The following is a 22,091-nucleotide window of genomic DNA, read 5'->3' as shown; positions in this document are numbered from 1 at the left end:
GTTTTACAGTTAATATTTTCCTCGCGTTGGTGTGGTGTAAAATTTTGTGTTTCACTCGGGAGCAAAGTTTGTTTAACCCTCGTGCCTTGAAGCCCTCGCGACAGTCGCGACTCTCAATATTAGCACGAGGAGTTAAACAATAATGTTGTCCGCTTGTAAAACAAAATTAAATAACTATTTCTAATTACCTAACAGTTTGTACAATCTTGTACAGTCCAGGCACGAGAAAACCATCTACTCCATCTAGTTAGCGCCAGACATGTTCGTCCCAATGAATTCAATCTAGACTCGAAGCGGAATCTAAATCGAATAAACGAAGTGGTTTGTGGCCAGTTTGTCTTTGGACGGAATCGGTTTTGTTAGACAACTAGATTGAATGCTGGTTTTGTGTTAATTTTCAATTCAATTTATTTTAATTACACGTTTACAAGACTTATCAAACTATGGTTAGTAACATAGTATGTAAGTAATTAAAAAATAATAATAATAAATAAATAATTGTATGTTTAAAGTTAGACACCCCATCAGTCTTCCACGGATCCAGTACAATGTAGACTGTTCCAATGTCTTGCTAACAGCGTGTCCAACTTTACAGCAAATATCTTTAGGATACCATTTCCACTGCTACTTATCCTTCGCATGATCGACGCTGTTCTGTTGCGTATGATAACGTAAAAATCATCTGTCCTTTCCCCCGCAAATATTTCCGACGCGCTACAGAACCGTGGGTAGCTCAATAGTATCCTAAAAATATTCCCATTTTTTCTCAATATATATAATTCCATTTTTTCTTCGCGAGTTTCATGTTTTTTTTTAAATCATATACCACTGTATGTAAATCTTCTGTTTTTATATAGGTATGTTAGCATTTCTTAGGCACAATTAATTATTAAAATATGTATTTTGTTTCTGTATATTTTGATAAACAGTTTATCAAAATTTTCATATAATAAGTAACGGAAATGAGTATTTGACATTTCGTGCTGGCTCCCGATTGGTCGCGCCATTTTAAATCGTAACGTTTCCGGTGAGGCAAGATGGCGGCAACTGGCGCTACGGTTGGGAGGCAAAACGAGTGAGGCTACGAACGAGTGCAGATCGAGTTGTCATATTGTAATAGCCAAACTATGGACGGTATAGAAAGGACAATCTCTTATGGCAGAACTATTGCAAAAGTGACCAGCATTCAGCTGTAAATAATAGTTCCTAATCTCTCCGGTGGCGCTAGTTAGGTTAGGTTAGGTAGGCAACAAATAACCCGACCAAATTACGTAGGTTGTTTTGGTAGTATTTCGGTATATGGTGGCGCCGCCTAATTACTGTTTTTTGATAGACATTTTTCATACATAGAGATTTGGCTCCTTTATATAGTCTCCATGAGCCAAACGTATTGAACTGTCGTTTACAGGTACTGTGACATTAATAATTATGGCATCCGAGAAGAGCGCCCAAAGAGGTTTACTTTAGTCTGATTGGTCTCATTCTTGAGGCAACCGCTAATTAGTATGGATTGTAAGAGGAAACCACTTAAATGTCACATGGATTAAAATACATAATTAATTATCTACTCGTATCTATGTTCCCTGTCTCATACGAACGCAACTTAGTTTTGCTACTAAGTCATCCATTCATTCATCTTCCTCGCGTTATCCCGGCATTTTGCCACGGCTCATGGGAGCCTGGGGTCCGCTTGACAATTAATCCTAAGAATTGACGTAGGCACTAGCTTTTACGAAAGCGAATGCCATCTGACCTTCCAATCCAGAGGGGGAACTAGGCCTTGTTAGGATTAGTCCGGTTTCCTCACGATGTTTCCCTTCACCTAAAAGCGACTGGTAAATATCAAATGATAATTTCATACATAAGTTCCGAAAAACTCATTGGTACGAGCCGGGGTTTGAACCCGCGACTTCCGGATTGAAAGTCTCACGCTCTTACCGCTAGGCCACCAGCGCTTCTTTTGTTTCAGTTTTGCTACTAAGACACGCTTTTGAGAGAGTTAAAAAAGATTCGACGGTCTACGACCGGTCTGGCCTAGTAGGTAGCCCTGCCTATGAAGCCGGCGGTCCCGGGTTAGAATCCCGGTAAGGTCATTTATTTGATGAACACAGATATTTGTGTCGTTTTCAATCAAAAGGTACCACATTGTCGCTTAACATAAGGACTAAAATTGTTTGTATGTTTATACGAAAAACCTGTCAGAGCGTCCTTATGGCAAACGACAATGTGGTACTTTTTGCTTGAAAACGACACATTTGTTCCCGAGTCATGGCTGTATTCTATCTATATAAGTATGTATTTATCTATATACGTATGTATATCGTCGCCTAGTACCCATAGTACAAGCTCTGCTTAGTTTAGGGCCAGGTCGATCTGTGTAAGAATGTCCCAATAAAATAAAATAAAAAATGGGTCTCGATAAAGCTACTCGTTATGGAGCGAAACATGTCGAGCAATCTTTGAAGTATATTTAAAACCTTAGTTATTACCCGTTTTGATATATTTAATATGTCTAAGTCTTTATCAATCCTCGTCGTCGAAATTTTAAATAACGTGTGCTTATAAGTTTTGTTTTATTATTGGGCTTACTTGTAGGACTTCTGGTTAGGAATCCGGTGGCCGTTTAGAGCATCCGAAATGTCATCTTTAGTTTTTGCAATTTTCGCTTGAAATCGATATTTATTTATTTTCAACATCACTCGAAAGCTAAGTGATCAATAATTGATATTTTTTCATCGCACGAAAATCAGTAAAAGCCTGTTTTTATTTTAACTCACGTAAATAACAAACCTTTTATGTTTTACTTAGAAAACATTACCATAAAAAACCTTTTACGAACTGACAAGGGCTTAGCTCAGACTTAACTCCCACTGAGTAAAGGGCATAGCACACTGCCGTTGCATGTCGTTCCGAAGTGCGAAGCGCCGAATTCGCGTGTAGCGAAGACGGTCCGGTGTTGCGATTTTCTTCATATCTTCGTCCGAACCTGCGATTTGCGACGAATCGCGCCTACGTACAAAAATCCGTACGGTACTATGGACCTTGGTGTGGCATACCCTGCGGCGCACAACGCATCTTCGTCCGAAAGCACGAATCGTCGCGTCGTGCGATTCGCACGGAGAGACGGAGCCAATGCGCTATACCGTGCGATTTTTGCATACAAAACGAGATTCTACAGTACAAAATTAAAAATCGCAGCAATGGACGTCGTTGCGAAGTGCAAAGCGGTGTGCTATGCCCCTTAACGACGACTCACGTTAGACCGTGCCGTGTCCGGGCCGGAGCTTCCGGCGCTTACTTTTCTATGACATGACAGGTGATCACGTGATGCTTTTCATAGAAAACGAAGCGCCGGAAGCTCCGGACCGGCCCCGGCCCGGTCTAACGTGAGTCATCCTTTACCCTCAATTCGTTTTCCATTACATTTTCCTCGAAGTCTATTTAACGTCGATTATGTTCTAATTAACTTTTTTGCAAATAAAAAACCTATATTGTTCGGCAAAATACCTTGTAACGAATCTTTTAAATATTTTAGTAGCTATTTTCCTAATGAGGAAAACAAACGCAACCCAAATTAACTCGTTGATGAAATATTTAATAATGAATGACAGCTGATGTATGCAATTAGGAACTGCCAATATTGCGTTAATAAAATTAAGTAGAGCTAACTTGATTGATTATGAGTTAATTATATGTGAAATTTGCAAAATGGCGGAATCTGAGGTCTGGGGCGCTCACGGGGCGCTCTTTTATTCATGCTGTAGATATTGCACTTAAACTATCGTTTCATTTCATTTCATTTCATTTATTTATTTGCGTCAAACACATAAAAATGCATGCAAATACAATTTAAAGAAAAACAGATCACAACAATACATATTAGAAATAATAATACACACACACATCTTAAAATTAGACAGGTAAGTTTAAAGAATAAAACATTAATACAAGGATCACAAATAATAAAAACTATGTAAAATAAAATAATGTCAAATCAAATATCAAATTATTATAGAAGAGCAAAATGCGTTAGATTAGTAATAAAAGAGATGTCAGGTACATTGGTCAAAAAACTTATCATAGTATTCATTTATGGAATAAAAAGGACGGCTCAAGAAATATTCTTTAACTGCTTTGTCAAAAGTTTTAAAATCTACTATACTTTTAATTTCGTTAGTCAATAAATTGTATACTCTTATGGCAGTATTATTTAAGCTTTTATCAAAATTTACATAATGTGCTTTATTTAAGAGGAACCTATTTCTAATTCGCAGTGTGTAATGGTTAATGGTCGCACCCTGTTCCGCGTACAAGTCTTTGTTGGTGAACACATAAACACATCGTGAGACATATTTCAAAATATTTATCAGTACGGTTTTTACTCACTATTATTTTTTAGTCGCTTTTGGCGACATGTTTCGGATTCTTTGGGAATCCATCCTGAGGCACGAGTGTCCGCGGAGGTTGTACGTCGTGCACTGCCCGCCACAACATGTCGCCAAAAGCGACTAAAAATAATAGTGAGTAAAAACCGTACTGATAAATATTTTGCTGTAGATATTCTTTAGTAGGTAAAGTTCCATCCAAGAAGCCTGATAGAATAAATTTTGAATGATGAATAGATACAAAATGTAACCATTGAGCTTATTGAAGTCAGCATAAGTTATTATAACATTCCTAAATTGAAGAATAAGATTTTTCAATTTCAGTAGTTACATTGTATTATTAAAATTTCATCTTGATTTGATATTGATCTGATATTATTCTTGTTAGATCTGATGTGCATCACAGTAGCACATATTGCAAGCAAGATGACTGAACTTTGAATTCCGCTTCAGTGAGTAAAATAAGTACTTGCAGTGCAGTAAAACCAACCTAACTATATTCCAGTACTAGAGTTAGACCAAGCTAAGTTGGCGACGATTTTGATAGCACAAATTGTGCGTGTTATTTTAAACGTCAAACTTCTATGAAAAAATGACGTTTAAAATAACGCACAGTCTGTGATATCAAAATCGCTGCTAACTTAGCTTGGTCTAACCACTATGGTCCATAAGTTCAACACGTAATTAAGAATCAATACCAATCTTCTTTTTGGTATTTCCAGAGTTTTCTCTTACTTTTATAAACATATTTTGCCTCAAAACTGCTACATTCAAATGATATTTACACTGGAAAGAAGAAATTCTAGTTAGTTTACGTTCAAAAATATCAAAATATTAATAAATAGAAAGTCCATACATAGCTCGTGATCAGCAACGCAGGCTTCGTCAAGTGGGCACAAAAGCAATCAGCTACAAGCTTCTTCATCTACTTACAAATGATGTAATCCGCAACAGGCTTTGTCAATCTTAACCGCTAAATAAAACAAGGCTATGGTGCCACCCCGTACGGTTCCCGGTTTACCTACGTTCATAGTTGAAAGCTTTCGACTATAATTTCGACTTCATAACGTGCATTTTGAATCAGTAATAAAATTGAATCTTTTGCTGAATATATTTTATACAAACTTTGTTCACGTCTCACAGAATAGATGACCTCACATAAGAATGTGTCACAATTATTCCTTAATCGCCTATAATTGATTTACATAAGTTTCTATAACCGTTACATGTTTTACCACTAAAACGCCGCAAAACATTACAAAAACCCCGTCGCTTAAGACCTTTTATATGAATGTATATGCTAAACAGCATTTTACAAACAATAGTCATACTCGTGACTTGATAATCTAATTTGATCTGTGTCGTAATGCGGGTATAATCTTTATAAAGCCGTGTACAATGTTTTTTGAGCATGTAGCTTTGCTAATCTTAGATTATGAACGTACGACAGAAACTGGCAAAAAAAGGAGTTCATAGGGGTTCCGTAGAGTACAAATGTTTAATGATGTATTTTCCATATGAACGGTTAACTCAAGGGAAATAAGATCAATATTTAAAAAAGACAAAAAATTGGTATACACGATACGAGTATGAATGTGCATGCATTAGGGTTCACGAACACTTATAATATTTCTAGATAGGATTATACTATAAAAATATACCTACTTAAAGCAGTCCCGATATATAAGGTACTGACAGACAACCCACAGCCTAAACTAGGATCTTAAAGAGTCTTCATACAAACGTAGTTACGCTCTCATTTTAAAACGACTAGCTAGATTGCGCTGAAACTTTATACTTACAATAGGATAAGGTATATCTAGGTCTGTAATTAGTATATGTAGGTTCAAATACAAACCTGGCAGGGAACTATTATTTTGTACCCCTGGCGTTCGAGACTACTGGGTGCTGGGGGTCAGAGGCTATTGCCTTTACTAGGGAAGTGGGACGTCGTATTAGGGAGAGGGGGTCTGACACCTGCGCGGGTTCGTACCTGGTGCAAAGGTTGTCCATCGCAATTCAACGTGGTAACGCGGCTAGTGTGATGGGCACCTTTGCGCCAGGGACAACTCGGGGGGGACTCTTTGACTAGGCTTAAGTTTAGCCTTAAGTTGTTATGGAATTGTTTTTTTTTGTATATTGACATTTATTGAATAATTTTATTTTTATATTACAGAACTAAAAAGATATAAATATGGATAAATGTTTTTTTTTATTTGCATAAAAAAAATACAATAGTTAAAAAAATACAGTGAATTTAAATTTTTCATACAAAACTTGTTTTGCTCTATTTCGTTTATTTTATATACCGGAGCTATATAAACTAATTACAGACCTAGATATACCTTATGTCATTGTATGTATGTACTCCGTTTGTATGGGAAAGTGAAATTGGGCCGAGCTGCCGGGGATTCTTAAAATATTGGAAATTTTAACTAAAATCGATTTTTTTTAATTCATCCCCTAGGGAGTAACGTGTTGAAACGTTTCAGCAACTTTTACTCGTAAGAAATCGCGTCGACGGTTATACAAGGATCCCTAAAAATATTAGTATGTAAATCTGTTAAACTCTTTATCACGTGTTAAAGGTTTTGATCGTTATCGCCAGTAATCATTCATCTAGACACACTTATTAAGATTAAGTGGGTGGACAAATGGGACTTCTGTATTAGCTCGATTGTTTCTTAAGATTAATGTTTATCCCTGTTGAAACGCAGACGATACATTTAGTGAAAGGCTTTTTGTTTTGTTTTTTTTTTGTGTATAGTAAGAATTAATATTTTGATTAATCCTAAACGCGTCTTGGCACTTGGGTTGAGGTCTTGGCTAAAGGTTATTTAATATTTTTGTACAAAAACTAACCGACATATTTTCTTTGCAGATCGCATCTCCCATCAAACAATGCTGAGTAAAAGCACGTAGCACAACAAGTGCTAGATGCGCCCTCGGCGTCGACCAATGAGAGGCCGGCGCGGGAGCATGGATGGACCATAGGATGCGCGTCTCGGCGCTCATACTTCTGCTGATCTCTAATACATACACATTCTCACCTGAAATAGATGGTAAGTGTATCTATCCTTACTTATTAGTTGTCTGTACAGCCAGGCGTGGCTCACTCCGCGATTTCGTCGCGTCGCTACAAGTACATGCGGCCCACACCAATTTTGGTGTCTAGCCATAGTAATTGCCGCGCACCGCTACGGAACGGACGCCTGCTCGCGCTTGCGCCACCTTGCGGTCATATCTGTCGTAGTAGACGCGTTTCGTTAGAGGGTGAACCTAGTACTATTAGTATGGATATGTAGCTACCCTGTATTATCAATCACAATGTAATGATAATCAAAGATACCCAAAGTACCATTTTCAATTTCATAATTGTTACACATTTCCAGGTTTTAGAAAATTCAGGGAAAAGTGGCACCATTTACCTTTATTCATACTAATATTATACCTATAAATGCGAATGTGTGTCTGTCTGTCTGTTACCTCTTCACGCTTAAACCTCTTAGCCGATTTAGTTGAAATTTGGAATAGAGATGGTTTGAGTCCCGGGGAAGAACATAAGGTCATTATTATCCCAGAAATCATATTTTAAGGGAATAAAAAGGGGGGTGGAAGTTTGTATGGGGAATCGATAAAAAGTAGATTGGTTAGAAAGCTACCCAAATTACTAACTCCACACAGACGAAGTCGCGGGCAAAAGCTAGTTATTACAAAATTACACAATTTACCAGTAAAACTTTCAGTAAACATAGAGACTGGATTGAAGTGGCGCCTTCAACTATTTGCAAATCACTCAAGTTCGAATGCGATCGTACCGTGTACCATCGCCCACTGTTAACTGACAGTTCGTAAACCTTATTACGAAGGGATAAGGTCCACCGAAGGGCAGTTAAGAGTGTTGCTATTTGTACGAGAAACGTGTATTTTAGGAGCCGTATTTCAGTTTGGTGCTTATTGATTCTGATTTAATGTTGGCAACACTGCGAGCGTTACAGATTTTTAGCCAACTGTGCGGCACAACGGAAGTAATGTGTATACATGGTATACCTACACTGATTGATTCTACCAGTCAATTGAATCTCATTTTGGTTTAATATTTACTAATACAAGATGTCCAAAAAACCGCGGAATAGTTAAGGTAGTACATAGCAAATTTCATCTTAATTTAACCTCTAGCGGCCCACTTGACAAGAAAAACTGACAGTCAAATTTGAATCAATGGTAAAGCCTGACCTGAAATATATGATCATTGTCAAGAGGGCGCTGTTATGCTCATGTATATAGTGACAGTTCAGTAAAGTATGAAAAAAATAGTTCCAGTGAAATTCCGCAACATGGCGCGTGATCATATATTCCTGGTCAGGCTTTATAACAAAATAGAACAAAATGCTTTTGAATTAATTTTTAACAAGCAGAAGCGTCTGCGATCGATGCTATTAAGCTTAGAATAAATTTTAAAAGTGGAAAATCCAGAATCCAGAAATCCAGAGGCCGTGAGTTAAAGTCTCACCGAAGACAGTAATTTTTCCACTTTTAAAATTTATTCTAAGCTTAAAATGCTTTTGTCTCAAAATGGAACGATACAAAACAAAAGCAACTGTTCCATTTAGAAATGATTCAAATATCATTGAAGGTAATTAGTACTAGTATATATTGGGACTATTTGGGACCGTGGGACTCTAGAGGATATATTTATTTTTATTCGTGGTGGAGGCTTGTTACATATGAATAATTTATATTACGTAAACATGAGCCACTGTCCAGACAATGCTAGCCTAACCTCATGACCTATCTAGTAGTTTTAGTTTAGTCCGAAACACGCGATATTTAAATTTACCCACAACCTACTTATACAAGTGAACCTCATTTATCAGTAGAGATTTATGTTAGCATTATGATTAAGCCTTTATTAGTAGATACTTTATAACATGATTCGGTAAAATTATGTTCCAAGTATGGAAAACACAAACTAATAGTTATTGTTGTTTGAAATAAATGTAGCACCTTACTATCTTTTCGATCTATTTCGTGGTATAAAATATATGTTTTTTAAAATAAGTACATTTAGTATTAGTTTAGTTATATAGTTTACTAATCCTATTTTTATATTTAGTTGAGATAATCACTAACAATATTCTATGGACTTTAATAGTTCGAAATAAAGATTTTATTATTATTATTTATTATTATTATCTTCATCTTTTCAAATGACTTTTTCGTCTAAGACGGTAATCTGTTAAACAAAAGCCTTTGTTCCTTTTGTGCGTGCGGTCGTCCATTGTGTGTCTCTGACAATGGCACGCGCTCAGATGCAATGGTACACAATGGGCGACCGCTCACATAAAAGGAACAATGGCTTTTGTTCAACAGATTACCGTCTTAGACAAAAAAGTCATTTAAAAAGACACAGACTATACCTTTGGGTGCTTTATACCTCAACCTCACCTTTGTATTCCCAACTGAGCACAACTCATAGAAGCACTTACCTGCTAAACTAAAACGTTCAAACATCGATCGGCCTAAAACGTTACTTTTTATCGCAAATTAAAAATTAAAATATCTTTATTTAAAATAAAACTTTTTTATTTTATATAAATTCCTGTCAATCTATGCCGCTAGACTATTATTTTCGCAGATCTTATCACAATGAATTCATTAACAATCATATTTGCCTAGTTTTTAAAGCATCTCAAATAACATAGAAAAACAAGTCAATAAAAAATGAACGACAACAGTTCGTATATTTCAGAGGCCGATTCTGTGAATTAACAATTAATCTATGCATCTCACGCACACCATGAAGTGCGAGCGAGAGGGTTACTTACACTAGTGTTGGTACATTTGAAGAGCTCAATTCGTAAAACGGGACTTAATCGTGTATTTAAATTTTCAGATCCACGCGGACAACGCCGTCCTCGAAACGTCCTAGGTATTAAATCTTAAAACATAAATACGCGATTAAGTCAAAGCTACACGGACTTGTATTTCGCCCACGCCCCACACCAATCCAGGAGGTATCAACACAAGATGAAACCTTGCACAAATTATTTAATCAGAATCGGCCTCTAGAATTAACTCTCGTGATTTTAATGAGCCTTCGCGATTTCAATCTAAACAATTAAGGCTACGTTGACTCCGCTAATTGGTATATTGATAGAATTGGGGGCCACTGACACGAATATTCATGTAAATAAATATACTGATGGAGGACAAAAAGCAGTTAGAAATGACCCTTATGCTATCAACATAGAGTACACAAAAAATGTTATCGGAATTATTAAGGATTATACCTCAAACATCAGTTAATTTATCTGCATCATTTGAAGCTAATAATCGCCATAATAATATACAAACTCAAACTCAAATGATTTATACAATACAAACAATTACAATTTTTTTTTTGTATACTTGTTATGGAAGTAGAGAGGTAACTACCCTCGTTCAGGTGATTCCTGGGGGCCTAGCTAAAATGACAATCGTTCGCAGAGAAACGAATTTGGTATTGTTAACATAGATATATAGATAGATAGATTGTTTGGTGTATAGTAGATTGTTAATCAAGGGATGAAAGGCACTCATCCTTGCCGAGATAGTTTGGCGCTCGAACGCAGTGAGAGCGCCAATAGTCCGAGGCTGAAATGATGCGTTTCACCCGAGTTAATTACTCTACTTTTCATTTTTTATACCAGGAAAGTAAAACGCACGTGTTTTTTATAGTATTTCTTGAGGGTACTTTCAATTAACAATTTAGGTAAAAGTTTCATTATTTATGGCATGGGGAGTTAAATATCAGAATGGAAATTGTATAACAAATCCATTTAAACACAAATCTCAATGGATTATGGTAAAAAATTGAAAAAAATCGTCCTTGGAAAGTAAAATGCTCTAGTGCAGAAACGTAACATTTTCTGCACACTTTTTAGAATAACAATTACCCTCTTTCAGAACATGAGAAATGAATAAAATATTGTTCATATAACATTTAAAATTTTCGCGTTTTGAACACATTAAATCACATTTAGAATCGGGTCGGGTTAGCCGCGACCACGACCAGGGAAACCTGTGTCGAAACGTCGCGCGTCGGTAAATAAAGGTACCTAATAAAATAGATTCGCGATAGACCCGATTGTAATTTGATTTAGTAATAATATTGTTCATGCATGTAGCCTATTAAATGTGTGTGAAAGTTGCATGCAAGACTGAATTATTTTATTATTTACAAGCAAAGTCATAATTTTATAGCACCCATAATAAGATTAAACGTTAATCCACTTCATATTTATAAAGATTGTCGTGTTTTCATTATAGCACGGGCATTTTCCTGAGTGAAGAATTTAATAAAGTAGCTGGTACTAACAGCAATAATCTTAAGGGTCTCCGGCAAGCTCGGTTCTCCATACAAACGTAGTTCCGCTCTCATTTTAAAACGACTAGCTAGATTGCTCTGAAACTTTGTGCTTACAATAGAATAAGGTATATCTATGTAATTAGCTTCAGATATCATAGTTAAAAAAATACATCGAATTTAAGTTTTTCATACAAAACTTGTTTTTGCTCTATTTCGTGTGTTTTATAAACTGGAGCTATATAAACTAATTTCAGACCTAGATATACCTCATGTCATTGTATGTGCAAAATTTCATTACAATCCAACACGTAGTTTTAAAATGAGAGCGTAACTACGTTTGTATGGGAAGGTGCAATTCGGCCGAGCTTCCGGGGACTCTTAAGAGCGGGTGTAAAGTCAGGAAAATAGAAGGATACAAAAGATATGGTGTGCCGCGCGAAACTTGCAAAAGGAGATAAAGCCGTCACGCGGGTTTTACCTTTTATCTCAATTACACTCGGTTATATCACTAGTTATTATAAAAATATACAACTGAATATAAATGAAAATTACACATTATTTCATAATTTCTTTTCTATGGAGCCAACCTTTTAAGGTTAAAGTTGAAGTTTCCATGTGATTTTTTTAATTTTCTTAATTAAAAAGTGTAAAAAATTATATAAGAACTTCTGAGTGAGACTCCTCTTAAGACGAATGTGGAGGACCCGCGCGAAATCGCCTTTTCATACAAACGTAGTCCTCATTTTCCTCTTTGGATATTAATGTTATTGAAAATATTTTGACACAATTTGTTGTGACCACAGCTATGCCCCTTCGTTTGATTTTTTCGAATTTTTTATTATTATGAAAGAAAAAATTCTATAAAATCTGTTTTTCGCTTCTAATTTTTAAAATAGTCAAAAAATCGTTAAAAGTCAAACGTAGGGGCATAGCTATGGTTAATATACATCAGTAAAAATATTTTCCATAATGTCAATATCCAGTGAGGAAAATGGGGACTACTGAGGAGAAGCGGCCGTCCCCTTTCCTCTTAACAGTGTGCACGATGGTACTTTCCAGTTCCTAAATTCAGTAGGTAGGAGAGCTATTGTGTTTTGCACGCGATTATCCTGCTAAATAATAGCTAGAGTATGTACTTAACATCGCTTAGGGTTGCCAACCGTACTATATAATATAGTGAATAATAAATAATAATTTAGCCTATACAGGTTGGCTAAAAAATAAGTGCATTCCCGTTGCCAGGGAGGTTTTAGGATTGAAAATTTCGATTGCCTACTTTACGTTCTATCCTCTCCAGAGTAATATTCCTGTTATGAAATTCAAAAGGCAGATTAGAACGAATTCCGTTAATTTGTACTTTGCTTATGCGGTGAAAATATTGTGCTAAATGTTTGTGGGTTGCTGAAGTTATGTAAGCATATGTGGATAAGCGCCCTAACAGTTATGTACAAACTTAAGCACACTTTTAGATACATGCTTAACGACTACACACTGAGTACTAGGTACACGCTGAATGACTAGAATAACAATTCTAGAATAGCGCGAAGACTAAAGTTTGGCGTTCCGACTCAGTTATGCAGTTTGTATTTCGGACGGTTAAATTAAGCTTAAACCATAGCGTAAACTAAACTATATATTGCAGTTTAAAGTTAAAAGTATATAATAGTGGTTTTTATAACACAAATCAAAAATATTAACTTTTTTTTAGGTCCAGTAGTGAGCCAAGAAGCCATCGAGGGCCGTAACACCTCGCTCCACTGCGACACCTCGCTCGAGACATCCACCGACGAGCTCATGCTGCTCGTTTGGTACAAAAATGAAGTACCAATTTACAGGTATGTGTTTAAAATAAGTGTTAGTACAAATTTAACAAGTTTGGAAACAAATCAAATTATTTTATTAAATATTTTGATTTGTGTTTTTCAAGTAGTCACACTACTATATATAAATTAAAAACTGTAATAGATGTCATATATTCAAGAAAAAGTGACAAATCCCTCCAGTGGTGAAGGCCGGATTCGAACCGGCGTCTTTATTAGCTATCGCGGCTAACGCCATGAACCCCTAGGCCACCTCACCACGGCGGTACCCCTCCCAATTTCTCGACTATATGCCATCTTAGTAAGACTAGGCGGCTTTGACCAGCTCTAAGGGCAAGCAGTGCGCGCTTGCACCTCCTAAACGAATTCCTTACGGAATTACGTTATAGCGAGAGAGACTGGTGCTGCCATCTATAAACAAGTTTGGGAACAAATCAAATTATTTTATTAAATATTTTGATATGTGTTTTTCAAGTAGTCACACTTACACACAAACATACACGGTTTTTTTTTTCATTAATATATGACATCTATTACAGTTTTTGTAAGCCGTCTAAAATATTTTTTCTGTAATATTTTACTGCTTTGAAAACAACACACAATCTCGTAAGTCTGGCACTAATTAAAGTCCGACCGAAGTTTCGGTTTCGGTAGACCTCGGCATAAAAATCATGTTTCGGCCGAAACTAGTTCAAAACTAAAATCTCGGTTGGACACTAATAAGCAAATCGTGTAATCTCTACACGCAAATCGCACGAAGCGGATTATAAAGCACGCAGAGGCACGTAACATTTCTATGACGGTGTCCAATCTACTGTCTTCGCCTATTTGTACGATCACATTCAATTTAGGCGCACAGTTTGCTCTTACTGTGGGTTATTTTGCGTCTATTTATGTAGGCACTGTCAGAATACTGGTAAAAAATAGAGCGGGCACAATACAGCAGGTATAAATAGCAAAAGAAAATAATCCGTCGCTGAATATAGGCTAAATGTGAACAAGCCTTAGCGAGGCACTAGGATTAGTCTAACTAGCATTTTCCCGATATTAAAACCTATTTTAAATCCCAAGCTTTAACAATTTTACGGCATGTAACCCGGGCAGCTTTATTATGCAACCGGGAAAAGCATAGGTAGTCTATAAGCAAATTGGCGCTACGTTGTATGCACAGATTTTTCTCGATAAAACGTCGACTTAAGTAATAGGTACCTAGATTATTACGTAGTATATAGTGTATAATTATTAATTATGTGATAGTTATTTTCTACATAGGTATAAAGATAAGATTTTTTAATGTTTTTTTTTATATTATGTAATGTTTCGTTTGATTGTGATTACGAATAAAATAATTATATTCTACATGCAAACAACAAACCACGCAAACAAACATCAAAAACACGCGAAAATATTTTGTGTTTGCGCCAAATTGAACAATAACAATTTCTGAGTGAAACAGTTTCATAAATAAACGTATGAAAAGTAATTTAACCGACTCCCAAAAGAGGTTATAAATTCAATTATGAAAGCAGCAATCATAATAAAATAAGTTAATACGTTATGGTAGGAATAAATTTAATATTTTTATGAGTTAAATGGTCTTCCACGACTGTAACGACCTAATGAAAAAATGCCTGAATCACAAAATATATCAAAGTATTTATCAGTACGTTTTTACTCACTATTATTTTTCGGATCCGAAACATGTCGCCAAAAGCGACTAAATATAATAGTGAGTAAAAACCGTACTGATAAATATTTTGAAATATGTCTCACGATAGTTTAAGTGCGATTATCACAAAATATATTTTAAAACTACTGTAAGTTTACAGTATAGTTGGAAGTTTCTCAAATGATTTTTATGCCTAACACCCTAATTTGTTAAACAAAAGCCATTATATATTATTAGCGTTATAGTGCTCAAATGGTGCTTAGTAAGTGTAAGTGTAATATTTGTAGTGCTTAAATTTGAACCTTAAAACCACCACGATACAGTAGCTTTTTAACGACATTGTTGTTTTGGCACGCGCTCAGACACGGTAGCCCACCACTCGCACAAAATTAACAATGGCTTTTGTTTAACAGAATTAAAAATTTAATATTTTTTGAATGCAAATCAAATGGTTTTTTTTAACTATTAGGTTCTTAGGCGTAAAAATCATTTAAGAATATTCATACTATTCATATTATTCCTATCTAATTTTTAATTAATACCACGATGTAGAACTATATTGTCAATCTGTAGAGTAGATATATGAGAATTGCCATTAGTTAATACCTAAATAGTACTGAAGCAAGAAATAAAGTCGGTTGTACTATTATTCTCGTTTATTATTCTGATACGAGTACAAATAGATACCTACCTATTTATTCCAAATCTCGATTTTAATCTTCGATCTTTACATTTCTTATCTAAACTAGTTAGTCAGTTGAAGAAGCAGGAGCGACTCCTAGTTACGGGCGGTGGACTTAGGTGGAGAAATAACGCAGGAGTTTCCAAATTTTAACTTTTAATGAGTAGAAACTACATGGTAGATAAATATTATATGTACGTATGCGTTGCTGGCTAGATGAAGAGTGAGGCGCGGGCCGCGCCCGCGCATCTGTTGCTGTCGCTGTGTGAGTGTGTGTCTCATTCATGGCACACATACTCGAGGCGTTAACATCAATATTTAAAACACGCCGTATAAATCATATGATTCTTGTAATATTTACTTGAATTGATTGAATATATTCACAAGGTTATATCAATAGGTTTGGTATTTTACTTTATTTCCTTTAGGCGGTTAGCTTTTATTTAGTTTTAGTATTTATTTACATTAGAACGAGCCTCTCCACTGTTTGCTCACAACGTGTACTTGGTTTCTTCGACCATCTGAGCAGGACAGGGCCAGTTACCTTGGTAAAGCTCATAATCACTGGCCGCATGGTAAGGAAGCGTAGGGATGGACGTATGGCCACGCGTTGGGCGAATAGAATATCGTCAGAGACAAACGCCACATTGCAGGCTAGCATGCACTGGTGAGCACTGGGCCCAAGACAGAGCGGCTTGGAGAGCACTGGTGTTGGGACACTGGCAGCAGTGGACTGCTGGGCAAAGGCCTCCCCTCGTTTCCTCCACTCGGCCCTGTCGTTTGTAGTTTCCCGCCAATCCGGATAAAATGCGTCCAAGTCGTCCCGCTATCTCCTTTTCGGCCTGCCTGCACCCCGGCCAGCACCATCTATGGTTACCGAGTGGGACCCACGAAGAAGTAATAATAATTTAATTTTTAAGTAGTTGTAGTTAATAGTTATTTAGTTTTACTTTTGGTTATTCCTGTTTTATTTATACCTATTCGTCTTAATAAAAGCACACTTATGAGGTACGAAAACTAATGACTAAAATCCATTGTTCGTTGTAAGTATGGGTGTACAAAATTACAAATTGTGCAAATACATGCTCTTTTTTCCACGAAGGTGCAGCGATATCATATTTTCCCAGCACAAGAATATCATATTTTCACAGCAAAGCACCTCCAGTATTTGCTTCGACGGAAACCGGCGAGGTCTGAAATACGAGTCAGGCAATTCTTTACTTTCCGGAGTGTGCAGTAATGTACAATACAAACACTTTATTGGACACCGCGTAAAGAAAATGAGACGTGTTTTTTTTTAGACGGGAAAAATGTGTATACTTTGTTGAAATTATGTTTATTGGAGCATCTTAGGGCTTAAAAATGTAACTTGTGTTACGATGCTCTTGAGAAATGGAAATGGGTATGCCTTGAAGTGAATTTTTAACAAAATGTTATCCATCTTCAATTATTTTGAGTGGATCTATGGCAGGTAACTTTAAAGCCTTTTAAGGAAGAGACGCTTTCCGCATAGATTTTCGTACATTGACCCGCCTGTTGTTATATCTAATGCACGCGCATACTTATATTTTTGTCACGCTCGCGCAGAAGGCGTTTGGGTACTCTGGCCTCGTCCATTCCTAGTTAGCGGCCATTATTATCCTGCTGATTTTTGAAGATGCATCGTTGTTATCGGTTACTAAAAACCCCAGGTATACGAATTTATTGACGCTAGCGAAGGTATTATTGCCAATGTTAATTCCTTGCAGTAGTGCTCGTTGGTCTTTTGTCGCTTTTGACGCTTTCAGGTCTTGGCCATGTTAACTTGGAGACCGGCCTCCGCCGCTGATTTTTCAAGCGCAAGGTATGCGCTCTCCATTGCATGTAGGGATCTTCCTATCACGTGGAGGTCATCCGCATACCCTAAAATTTGGACGGAATTGTGGTAGATAGTGCCTTGGGTCTCGATCTTTGAGTCGCGGATACATTTGTCGAGGGCGATGTAAGAGTAGGCATGAGAGCGCATCCCCTTATCTTAAGCCATCGTTGGTTCTGTACTGTATAAATAGTTTTTATTAATAAGAAATGCCTTCAAGTTTTTAGCAAACGTTTGCAAAAAAAACTAAAAGGAATTTCTTAATACTTGGTAATTTGCATCTCGGAGGTCATTTTATCTCGGAGATGGCGCCATCTCTTGACAAGTTTGATACTACAGTTCTATTTAAAGTCATTTCTTTACCCACTTCCGCCATTCCTGGGATCTGGAAGACATCAAGCCGACAACCGATCTGTATCGGGGCTTTTCTTTATTTCTCATAGATCGAAGTATTGCTTTTAATTCTTTTACACTCACGGGCAAACAAAATGTAAGTCCAATAATTAAAATAAACTGTGTGGAAAAAAGATTTTGTCTTCGAATCTATTGTCAACAATAACAACAGAAATTATGAAATACTTTTAACTATGTAGTTACACGGATTATGTCGCGTATAATAACGTAACGGCGTTTCGAGTTTCGAACCTTTTACAGTGGTCGTGGTCAAGTTTTACTTCATGAGTAACTATTGCGGTAACCGAAGACAATATTAAATAGAAAATATTTATTTTATCGTAAAAATACAATTTTAAAGAGATATCAATATAACGAGAACTAGTTTAAAGTTAAATAAAATTTTATAAAAGAAACCTGAGGTTAATAAAACGCAAAACGTAAATATTACAATCAAGAAATTGAGACAGTTAAAAGAGTCAAACAAATATTTCTACGACTTACCGAAACATCTTTCCTTCCTTATGGACCAATTTACTTTCATAAAACTCCAATATAAGCCATTTTAAAATGCATGATTTCGTATGTATCAATTGTATATTAGATAACTCGTTACAATTTAAAATTAAATACCGTGAAACGGGGGGCTTTAGGAAAATTTAAGGTTACTTTGATAGTTATAAAACGGCCATAAAATTCCCATTATTCATTATTTACTGAAACTGTTCCTGTAACCCACCTACTGTAAAAAATCTCGCATGAAAATATATTATGACTTAAAAACTAACATTTTAAAGTCGCCTCTGCATTTGAAAGCCACCCCGTTTTACGGTAGGTAATAAAATGTAACCTATGAGCTTGTTCTAATGCCAGTCTTATTTTTGCTCGACTGGTGATGAAGAGGTAAAGTTTTACGTGTATAAATGTATGTTTCTTAATCACAATCTGAAAGAACTCAAGTAATTTTAAAATAGGTCTACATAATAGTACCTAGAACATCAAACTTAATGTATGAATAGTTTTTCAAATTAATATTTTGGATAATTTTGGTTTTAGATAGCAATTTTTAGTTATACTTTACACCCAGTATTACTACCTATATTTAAAATGAAGTAAATAAATAAATATTGAGGGACGGACATCTTACACAGATCAATTTAGCCCCAAACTAAGCAAAGCTTGTACTATGGGTGCTAGGCGACGATATACATACTTATATACATAGAAAACACCCATATTTATATTTATTCACTTAATCAAATTGTATTTAAGTTTTACCGTTTTTCACCAACCCATTTTCATTTCTCCGCAGTGTACACTCAAGTTATCTTTGATCTCGTCGCTTGACACCGCCCTAAGTAGTTTATTGCCGCCAGACCTGATGGCGAAACCCGTATTTATTGAAATATATGTAAACGCGAAACACGTTCTTTACAGGTTATCTTGGACACATTTTATAATTACATAAGTTGTTTTTTTTTAGATAGACCATGATTTTTTGATATTGGTAAAATTAGTTGTATTCGTTTTTTATACAAAACCGATAAACTATAAAACTAAAATATAAGTAAAAATAAATCTGAAATTAATCTAAAAATGTTTTCCTATTTTCATTTGTCGTTAATGGAGTTGGAGTGTTCGACAAGTTTAATAGCACTATTGAAGGATAGTTTGGACACAATGCTTTTTACGACCTAAATAGGCAAGCCAAGCTACTAAATAATTAGTCAAAAAATACTAAATATAAGGATGCCGCCATGCTGCTGCGACCGGTTCCTGTGTATTGCGCCTGTAAACGCGTTCCAGCAGACATTCTACATGACATTAAAGCTCTCCAAGGGGGCCTCTACGTGTTGGATCTATATCCTCACGGAAGCCTATCAAAATACCGGGATTTATAGGCCCGTGAAATCCACAAGAGGATACATTTTAATATCCAATCATAATAAAAAAAAAAAATTAGATATATAAAGTATATAGCCCCTGATGGCGAAACCCATATCACTGAGATATATGTCTACAATCGCGAAACGAGTTTCACAGGTTCATGTTAATATTCCAGTATAAATAAGTTGATAAGCTAGAGGACTAACGGTAAGTAAGTGAATATTCTTTATTGCACCAATAATTATTCATTACACATTAGGGGAGACCGAGGTGAGTTGTGACAGAGGAGAGTTGTCACATCGTCGATTTTTTAGCTCGCAATAGCACGCGTTTGTTAGTTCAAGTTACTAGGTATAAAAGGCAACTTTCTCATCAGTTTTTGATAAATAAAGAGCGTCATCATCTAAAATACTATACTACCAATTTTGGTATTAAGAAAAGGTACTAGGGTAGATATTAATGCTGAGAGGGTCGAATGGATTTACCCGAGTTTGAAGTTAAGCGACACAACAGCAGTAATAGTGAGTTTGCTACACACTTGTAACAAATGAACTGAAAACTCATTCAATTGTTACATACATTGTACTTAACAATTGAATGAGTTTTCCAATGGCTGTTACGGCTGTTATGCGTAGTAGGGCTTCATAATAGATATAGATACCGCACAACGAAGCTCCCTAAAATGTCCGACACGATCTTATCTGTGAAGCCATAAGAGCGTATCATATCCTCGTAAGGCCGCGGACTAGGCGCAAGCGGCACGCGGCGCGGCGAGCGGCAAATCAAATATTTATACTTTTTTTAAATACTACGTCGGTGGCAAACAAGCATACGGCCCGCCTGATGTTACATTACATGCGCGTTGCCGATCCTAACACCCCGCAGGCCCGCACTCTAGCAATCTTACTCACCGGCAGGAACACAACACTAAGAGCAGGGTCTAGTTTTATTTGGCTGCGGTTTTCTATATTTCGGTGGAGGTAACCCAGGTGGTTCCCTAGTTTGGCTCTGCTCTAGATCTGGAATGACATCCGCTGTGCTGTGCCCTACGACACAAAGCGGGATGACATTCACAGTGCCCATACCTCTTTTTTGGACGTAGTTTAAGGACATAAAACATAGTTAAGGAAGAGCGGTGTCTCCCGACACAGGCATTCTTATGCTTACTGGGCGGCTCCATCCCTTTAAATCATTTTGTAGTGCTAATTTATTAAATAAAGAATTTTTGTATTTTGTATTTTTATACCCGGGCCCGCGCTATTGCGCACGACTAAATGTATGAAAGGCCTTGATTTTCCGGACCCCGCGCTGCACGCCGCTTGCGTCCAGACCACGGCCTAGGATCGTTTTATTTTGTGGCTAAGGATAGAAAAAAATATTATGTATATTCCTCGCTGCGTTCTGCAAGAATTACAGATTCTACCTAAAGTAAAACTGACAAGGAGAACTATTATAATTATAATCTGTGGCTAAGGATAGAAAAAATATTATGTATATTCCTCGCTGCGTTCTGCAAGAATTGCAGATTGTACCTAAATTAAAACTGACAAGGATAATTAATGCCTCGTTTACAGTCTAATAAATCTTGTTCGACACAAGGATGTTCTTAATGAGCGATGAAATAATAATGAGCTATCGTTTGACGTAATGTCGACAAGGACACTTACCCATTTTAAATATTCCAGGCAGCGAATTAAGCTCAAAGGAAGTTTTAAGCCTTTGATGTTAAGCTTCCTTTACATTATGTGATAAGGTACTATTCGGATTAGCGCGGCAATATCGTTACTACTGGAATATTGCGGTGCGACATTGCTACCAACTAGATTGCTGCAGCAAATGTCAAAAATCCGGTCACCGACTTTGAATTTGATACGTGCAGCAGCAATGCAGCCGGTAGCAATGTCGCGCCGGTATATTACAGCAGTAATGCTGCCGACTACATTGCCGCAGTAAACGTCAATCAGGTAATTTTATCACTTTTATATTAAAAATGCGTCTGCAATGCCGTCACAGCAATGTCGCGCCACAATACTGCAGTAGAAACGCTGA

At 36.5% G+C, this 22,091-nt stretch overlaps 1 protein-coding gene and 1 non-coding gene across 2 annotated transcripts in view; one reads left to right on the top strand and one right to left on the bottom strand.

Annotated features, from left to right (window-relative positions):
- The window catches only part of LOC134748637 (hemicentin-1-like), a 159,421-nt gene that overhangs the window by 109,791 nt on the left and 27,539 nt on the right, over positions 1-22,091 (top strand). The window contains exons 2-3 of the mRNA XM_063683434.1: positions 7,267-7,447; positions 13,445-13,571. Coding sequence (XP_063539504.1) covers positions 7,369-7,447; positions 13,445-13,571 — 206 coding nt within the window. The 5' untranslated portion in view covers positions 7,267-7,368. The remainder of the gene's footprint in view (positions 1-7,266; positions 7,448-13,444; positions 13,572-22,091) is intronic.
- Trnas-cga (transfer RNA serine (anticodon CGA)) lies at positions 13,740-13,815 on the bottom strand. Its single transcript has one exon. It is a non-coding gene; the product is annotated as a tRNA-Ser (tRNA).

This window comes from Cydia strobilella, chromosome 16 (genome assembly GCF_947568885.1).
Source record: "Cydia strobilella chromosome 16, ilCydStro3.1, whole genome shotgun sequence".
Classification (NCBI taxonomy): domain Eukaryota; kingdom Metazoa; phylum Arthropoda; class Insecta; order Lepidoptera; family Tortricidae; genus Cydia; species Cydia strobilella.
The sequence above is the reverse complement of the archived record's forward strand: the minus strand, read 5'-3'. Positions and strand labels throughout refer to the sequence as shown.